This window comes from Brassica oleracea, chromosome C9 (assembly GCF_000695525.1).
Source record: "Brassica oleracea var. oleracea cultivar TO1000 chromosome C9, BOL, whole genome shotgun sequence".
Lineage (NCBI taxonomy): Eukaryota > Viridiplantae > Streptophyta > Magnoliopsida > Brassicales > Brassicaceae > Brassica > Brassica oleracea.
The window spans coordinates 36,678,787-36,687,322 of record NC_027756.1 but is presented as its reverse complement, the minus strand read 5'-3'; the positions used below and the strand labels follow the sequence as shown (position 1 = coordinate 36,687,322).

Here is an 8,536-nt window from a genome sequence, read left to right as displayed (position 1 = left end):
ATATCCTTAATGTGATTGTTTAATTTCTTTTAATAACATAAAATTAAATAAAAAAAGAGGATACAAAAATTGTTATCAAATATGTATTATTCATAATCATTAATTATCATATATATGTTAACCATATTAGTTAATTCTGTAACTTTCATTTACAAGAAAATTTGAGAATATTACTTTGTACACTACTAATCTATTTGATAGTTAGTTAAATAAAAAATATAACATATGTTTGACAAAAAAAAAAGTATAGCATATATTTATGTATGGACCAACTTATTTTTCTAATGATTCTAAGAATCTTAGTGATGACAGGTGGTTACGAAAATACGTTGTAATGCTACAGGAGATTTGATTAGTAAAAGATAGAATAGCTAAAAAAAAGTAGCATCGTTATATATTTTGTCATGCCGGTTCACTTGTGTGTTTATCGGTTAAGATTTCGTTCAATAAGTGGAAGTAGTGCCACCAAGTCTGCTTTGTGTTGTTGTGTGTTAAGTCGTCATCATCATGCTAGTTGAAGTTGTTAGAGCTGGCAGATTTGGTGATCTGGAGTCAGATCATCTATCAACGGGGGATAACAACTCTACATTAGTAAAACGAATCAAGTATGCAAGAGAATCACTAGTGGTACTACATAAGTCAGAAAGCACAACACGAAAACTGATAAACTTGACTACTATGGTTCGGCTCTAGCTGGATTAATAAAATCGCTTAAACGGAAACAAAACTTTATGATGAGTAACCGGCGTGAATCACACAACAAACAGAGGCATACAAGAAAAAGAAAAAAAAAGGTAGTCATCTAGAAATAATAAAAACACATAAATAGACAGATACAAATTTATGTACAGAAGCAGAAGATGTATGGAGAAGAGGCGTGTCTTTTTACCTCCGCTAATAACAAATCCATGTGCAATTTAGGAAGAAGAATCTATGGAATCGACTTGTTGTCGAGCAAGGTACTTCTCTCTTCGCTCCTTCTGATAGATAACACAAACTTTGGTTACTAAAAAAAATCTCATGGGGAGAAAGAAAGAGAAAGCCAAATATTTACCCATTCGTCAATGACAAGACCCTCCCCGACAACACGAGGTCCCGTCTCTGGTGGAGGCTTCTTTCTTACTTCAACAGCAGCTTCAGCTTCAGCTTCAGCTTCATCCAATTGACGTTTCAGTTTCTCCAGTGCCTGATAATATTCAAAACTTTACAATATATATATGTGGTGGATGAAAAAAACTAGTTAGAAAGCTTACAGCACTTGGGCGGTCCGCATCAAGAAAAATGACCCGAAGAACCCGCTCCACTATTACTTGATCCTTTTGCTCATCAAACTGCACCATAAACAAACACCGGAGGAGAGATGCATCATCTAAAAAAATGATAGATATGACGGGCCACAACACATCTTATGCCTACAACTACCGAACATAACCTGATAAAGAGAGTAAGAAAGGAGGGACATACCAACTCGGGCACAAACTCGACACCCGGTTTCACTTTGAGGCTCATAATCTTAAACTTAGCCTTGCTCTTCTTGTTTAACTTGTGTTTCTCATTGTTCTCTGGGTGCTCCACGAACTTGAACACTGTCATTGGCAAGAATCAGAGGCGGCTTTTGTAAATAAACTAAACAAAGAGGACATTTTTGGTTTCCAGAAATCTGAATACCGGTTGCAAAGACGCTCTCCCCTGGAGCCAACACACCACCAGGAGGACGCATGTAACAACTCTTAGGTGCAGTTGTTTGGAACTAAAACAAAGAGAGAGAGAGAGAGAGAGAGAGACTTCATTACAATGACAGACTAAAACAAGTCAACTTGAATGATACATGGTACCTTGAATGCAGTGTGAGATTTGCTAGTGTTCTTAAGCTTGATTGCGCTTCTCACTTGTTTACCAGCTTCATCTGCAACACACACACACACAATCCTCTCAGAGAAACGAAACTATTTTTGAATACAAATCCAACTTAGATAAAAGAGGACGGACGTACAAGGGAAATAGAGATAGCTGGAAGGATCTAGTCGGAGACGACGGCGAGCCGGCAGAATTGATCTCGCGAAGGACGGCTTAGAAGAAGAGGCGGTGGTGGTTCTCCTCTGCCAGAAGAACGGGCATAGCTTGAATAACTTCTTCTTCTCCTCAGCATTCGGATTCTGACGGTCAGTGATCGCCATCGAGAGTTAAAATCAGTTTCCCGGTGACCGGAGAAAACAGATAGCACGAATATCTTCTTTCTATCAAGAGAGACAAAAGTGTGTGATGTGAATTTTACACTTCTGAAAATACTTAAGAAGAATCGTACAAGAATGGGCGTTTTGTCTTGGAATTTTACGACTGCTCCAGTGTCACGAGTTTGTTTTATAAACCGGATTTCAGATGATTTTATTTTATTTATTTATTTCTTTCTTTCTCTAAAGTTTCAGTGACGTCCGTGCAAAATGTCAAGGAAAATGCGCCAAGGTGCAAAATGTTTGTTGTGTGAAAACGAGTTTTGACAAATCAAGTCCACCAAAGGGTTTTTTTTTTGTTGGTTTGGCATTAATACGAAGGGAATGAAAATCGGTGAGTGGTTGCTGTTATAAGACCATCTTCAACCCCACTTCATAAATTAATGCAAAATAGAGTGGAATATGGAGTGATGAACAAACAAAAAACCCATTACTCAATTTCTCATTCCATTTTACAGTAAATTATGCAGTAGGATTGGAGATGCTCTAAGGATAAGTATTTAGTTAATCCATTGTTTTATTTGCTTTTAAAAATAATCCAGAACATTTTTCAATTTATGAAATTAGCCTGCATTTACAAAAATTGACGGTATAAGTTAAATATAGCTCTCTCTCTCTTTTCAATGGAGAGAAGAACGAAAGTTATATTTGTATTTTGGATTTCTATTTGGGATTCTTTTATCTGTTTTGTAATTTTTGTTACTCGGGTTTGTTTTTCCATTTCATCGGATTTTATTTGTTTTCTCTTCAGCTTTATGTTTGTTTTTTGTAAATTAGTTTAAGTTGATGACTGGAATTAAGGAATTTTCTTCGAATTTTCTTACAAAAAGAGTAATATTCTTTGCTAATCTTTACTGGAGCAAATGTTCTCTTGCCGTTAAAAGAATTATATTAGGTGGGTTTAGTGTCGGTTGATTTAGATAAGGTAAGGATAAGAAGAATCATAATCTTTCATGTAGAAGGGAAGCGCTCAGTTGAACGTTCTATCTCCACATCTATCGTAGTTTTATGGACTTTATGCTCTGGTGAGTGGTGATCACTGCCAGCCCTGACCTAAAGCCGGTAAAGTGGCTTCAGGCGTCAAAATATAGTAACGATTTAAGGGCATCAAAATCGTAGAAATCACTTAAAGTCCAGTGGTTGAGTACCACAATCTAAAATCAAAGGTTCTCAGTTTGATTCCGTAGGAGTCCCACTTTTTTAATTCACTTTAGGCAACAATTTTTACTGGGCCGGGCCTGGTAGTGATTAGAAAGTTGATTCGGCCCATTCATCCGGCGACACAGCAAAAGAAAAATACATGAACAACATTTGTATGAACTATGATTTAATGGTATAATAATTTGGGAACCAAGTCGAATAACGGGGCATGCTACATACATGTTAATTAAAATTATGGTTTTGAAAACCGGACCGACCGGCTAACCGGGCGGACCGTGAATCGTCTATGTGACCTAAACCGCTAAAACCGGTTGAAACCCGGCAAAACCAGTGACCCGGTTTAGAATATGAATCCGGTTTTCTAAATTACATCAATTATTTCCATTTTTGTGTTACAGTTTAATGCAATATTCATTGGTTTAGGACTATTTCTATTTTTACTTTCTTTTTAATTTCAGAGTAAGGAAATAAAAATTTGCTAAACCAATTCTCATTTACGTGCATGAAGAAATATAAGGAGACTTATGATTTATAGAAATAAATCAACAATCTATATATTATTTACTTAAATTCTTCTTTAGTTAGTTATTTCGTATATATAATTAAATGTAAATGTACTTCCAAATCATATGCTTTTCAAAGTATGTTTTATTCTAGTTCTTTTTATAACGTTTTAATATTATATATATATATATATGTATATATAAAGAAAAATCAAAACCCAGGTTCGACCGGTCCGACCAGCTATACAGTGACAATGCCGAGTCAATGTCTGGTCAGGTTTTTAAAACATTGGCTAAAATTCAGCAGAATGTGATCATGAAAGCTTATGTAATATGGGCATTATCCATGTGTCTAGAATGACCATGTTTTTCTTTTGTTGCTAAAATGTAAATTTCATTACAAAGTATCATTATGTTTAATATAAGATAATTTGGAAAATGTTTATTGAATAGAATTTTTGAAATTTTTGTTTTCTAAAATATAGATCATTTTGAAACGAATTTTGAACGCTAAAAAACATTTTTTCACTTGATTAGCTAAACATTATAGTAAGTCAAAGTCTAAGATAGGTTTGGCTGGTAACCATCATAAGAATAATAGGAACGGATAGGAAAATAATGAGTAGAAATAAAATTTCAGGAATGATGAGGAATGATGGTTCCTTATCAAAATTAATAAAGAATAGATTTGTTCTATAATTCTCTACAGACAAAGGAATGAAGAAAAATAAAAAGTAAAACATATTCCTCATGAATGTTAAAAAATTTAAGGAATGCAAAGGAACATAGTGTTCCTCCTCGTTCCACCATTCAAGCCTAAATCTAAGCTTTCCAACATTTTTTTTTAGAACGGCATGGTACTTAAAAACTAATGTATATATCACTTTAACTTTATAAGTTCAATAATCAATTTTATTAATTAACTTTTACATTTAATCACTATTCTATCAATAACAATTTAAATGAATTAAACCAAATATTAAAAACCAAATAAAATGTTTAAACATTAAATAAAATAATTTTGAAGAGAACACGAGTTTAAATTGAATGATAAAAATCAAATAAACCAAAAGAAAACAAAAAAAAACGAGGATTCTAAGACATTAAATCAAGGCATGAGACTTATTATCCGGGATTCAGATCTGATCCCAGATCCGCTCTGAAAATAAAATATCCGGGGTGTCCAGATCCGATCCGAAATCCGCTCTGAAAATAGGATATTTGGGGTGTCCGGATCCGAATCTGGATAGTAAAATTCTGGATCCGTCAAACCCAAATTCGGATCAGGATATCTTAACTTTAGGTCCAGATATTCGGATCCGAAACCATATTTTTAAAATATATTTTTTGAATTTTATTAGTATTTATATTTGATATATTAATATTTATACATAAATTAGTCTTACAATATTATATTTTAATTTTTATAATATATATATATATATATATATTATAAATATTTAATTTATGTATTATTTAGTATTTTAAAAATTATTTTTTTAGTATTTTTTAATTATTTTTACGGATCCGGATCCTTATCCGAATACCCGCGGATAATATAATATCTAGACGGATATCCAAAAGCCACGAATTTGGATCCAGATATTAACTCCACTAATTCAAGTTATCCGGATACCATAAATTTTCCGGATATCCGGATCCATCCCATGCCTAATTAAATCGTCCAGATATACAGCTACCCATCACACTCACTTAAAATGGAAGAAAAAGGGTGAGTAATAGATGAATCATTCGATGAGGTACGAAATGCAAAACCTGCGGATACAAAGACCCAAACATAGCATTCTGACCTAATAATCAAGTTCTAATATGAGTAAAAGTAGCGCCTAAGGGCATCTCCAACTCTACTCCAAAACCCACTCCAAACTCCATTTTGCAGTAAAATCATCTACAATCCCACTCCAAAATCCATTCCAAAATGGAGTAATAGATATGATTACTCCAAATATGGAGTAAACCAACTCATTACTCCAAAATGGAGTTGAACTTTTTTATTTATAAAATGGTACTCCATATTTAAATATTTTGGTTTTTAATAAAATATTATTATAAATAAATATATAAATATTATTTCACTATATATATTATAAAAATTACTGTTAATATTTCTTAATTATATAAATATCCATCTAGTGAACTCTTTTATGCAACAAAATATATATAACATAAAACATAAAAGACCATACATATAAAAAATAAAAGATAATCACCATATAAAAGATATGTAATATAAAACATAAAAGATCATACATACAAAAATAGACTATTTTGCAAATAGTATAAATGAAAGATGATATTACTAATTTTTTAATAACATAAAACATAATATATTAAAAATATTCTATTTTAGAGTAGGAAATGAAATAATACATTGGAGCAAAACTCAACTCCATTTTAGAGTTACTCTATTTTGGAGTAGAAAAGGAGTAATACATTGGAGATGCTCTAATGCGTAACGGGTAGAAAACAATACACTGATATTACAAAACTAATCTATGCATCCCACATTTTCTCCATACGAATATATAAATATATAATTTTGTAAGTACAAATAGCACATATGTCTTTCAGTCACCTTTTTACTATCCTCATATACATCTCTACATAATACATAAGTTATATTGTAAACATAACTTTTTCAGCATAATACTTTACGCCTAGCTATAATAAGGGAAGAGAGTATATTTATAACTAAACATAACTTTCCCGGATATCCGGATCCATCTCAGGCCTAATTAAATCGTCCAGATATACAGCTACCCATCACACTCACTTAAAATGGAAGAAAATGGTGAGTAATAGATGAATCATTCGATGAGGTACGAAATGCAAAACGTGCAAATACAAAAACCCAAACATAGCATTCCAACCTAATAATCAAGTTCTAATATGAGTAAAAGCAGCACCTAATGCGTAACGGATAGAAAACAATGCACTGATATCACAAAACTAATCTATGCATCCCACATTTTCTCCATACGAATGTATAAATATATAATTAAACATTAAATATTTATAATGTTTATAACTAAACATTAAATCAACACAATAATAACACAAGTGCTTTTCGCCATCGAAGGATCATTAGGCCGACGTCAACGTCTTCATGTTCAGTTGGATACATCTCTCTCTCATCAAAACCTTCTTCTTCTTTTTCATTTGATTTCCTCTGTCACTGACCCCGACTACTTCCATAGACCCGAAGTAGTTTAGTTTTTATGGTCTATTTCTATAGTGTGTTTAAATGGTGGGCTTGCATGTTGTTTTTCAAAGTAAAAGGCTGAAATCTAGATTTGTTCAAGGTTAGAGGTTCCAGATCTGCAAGATGTCGACAGAGTGGTGGTGTGTCTCCTATTAGGCATGCTCCTTCTCTGCTGTGACGGATTCTTTGGCTTCGCGCCGTCTCAATCCTTTGACCATCTTATCTACAAATCTTATTTGGGATGGTGTGTTGTGATTTTCTCTCTGTCTTTTCTCTAAAGGTATGACCGTGTCTTAGTCTTTCACTTTCTTTTTAGTGTTTTCTTGACGCATTTTTTTTTATTTCGCCGGAGAATAAGATTATGAAACTTATTTTAATTTGCAGATTTGAAGCAAAGGTTATCTGCTTATATATCATGTTAAAAAAAGACTCACATGGAGCTTTGGTGTCTTGGTGCTTCAGAGCGTTCCTCTTCTCCCCGTTTTTATTGCCAGCTTTTAATCTTGTTTTGGTTCCAACCTCCTAACTATCATGTACTCCTTCCGTTTCTAAATAAGTGTCACTTTGACATTTTTCACACATATTAAGAAAATAGATGAAATATATGGAAGTTGTTATTAATTACACCTCTCTGACCAATAGTATTTGAGATAAATAAAATTATTTATAAAATCAATACAATTAGCAATTAATTTTCAGATGAAAATAAATATAATTTGCATTGGAATTGTAAAGTGACACTTTTTGTATAACAAGAAAAAAATGTTAGAATGACACTTATTATGAAACAGAGAGAATATTTTGTTCAATTTTATGTCATATTGTTTTACTTTGTTAGGATCTTGTGTTTGGAAAATCTAATTATGCATTCTATGTTTTCTGAAAAAATCTGGTTTTGTTTTTTTCTATGTAACTATAGAAATTAGGGTGCATACCCATTGTAGGATTAAATGTAGTGTATACACATTAGCAAGGCAAGGGCTATGATATTCTTCGTATGATATTCTTCTGCTAGATCTCTGGTAAACAAAGGACTAATCAAAAGGGTGGGAACAAGATCTTCTATATCTGTATGGAACGATCCTTGGCTCCCAACCACTCGCCCGAGACAAGCCAATAAAAATCAACACAATTTGTATCCAGACCTTACTGTGGATTCCCTTATTGATTCCACTTCGCGAAAATGGAATTCGCAGGTTATTCGTACTTTGGTAGACCCACAGGATGTGAAAATCATAGAGAGCATACCACTGAGCAGAAACCAGTTGGTTGATAGGGAAGGATGGCATTTCACAAATAATGGAAAATTTACGGTTAAATCAGGATATCAAGTAGAGAGAATTTACCCGGATAGGGAAAGATCACCAGTATTAATTGGACCTACAGTTGATGTTTTGAAGGCATTTTGTTGGAAACTA

At 33.0% G+C, this 8,536-nt stretch overlaps 1 protein-coding gene across 2 annotated transcripts; it reads right to left on the bottom strand.

Moving 5' to 3' along the window:
- Positions 1-295: 295 nt before the first annotated feature.
- Positions 296-2,344, bottom strand: LOC106316051 (vesicle-associated protein 4-1). Of its 2 annotated transcripts, XM_013753915.1 has the most exons (8): positions 1,994-2,344; positions 1,836-1,906; positions 1,669-1,750; positions 1,465-1,586; positions 1,254-1,331; positions 1,055-1,186; positions 890-980; positions 296-561 (listed from the first exon to the last, which is right to left on the bottom strand). In XM_013753915.1, the coding sequence occupies exons 1-7, from the start codon at positions 2,175-2,177 to the stop codon at positions 918-920; spliced, it is 732 nt and encodes a 243-aa protein (XP_013609369.1). In that variant the 5' UTR covers positions 2,178-2,344; the 3' UTR covers positions 296-561; positions 890-917. The 2 variants fall into 2 exon arrangements, with proteins under 2 accessions (XP_013609369.1, XP_013609368.1); XM_013753914.1 differs by lacking the exon at positions 296-561 and having other exon boundaries at positions 697-980.
- Positions 2,345-8,536: the final 6,192 nt, after the last annotated feature.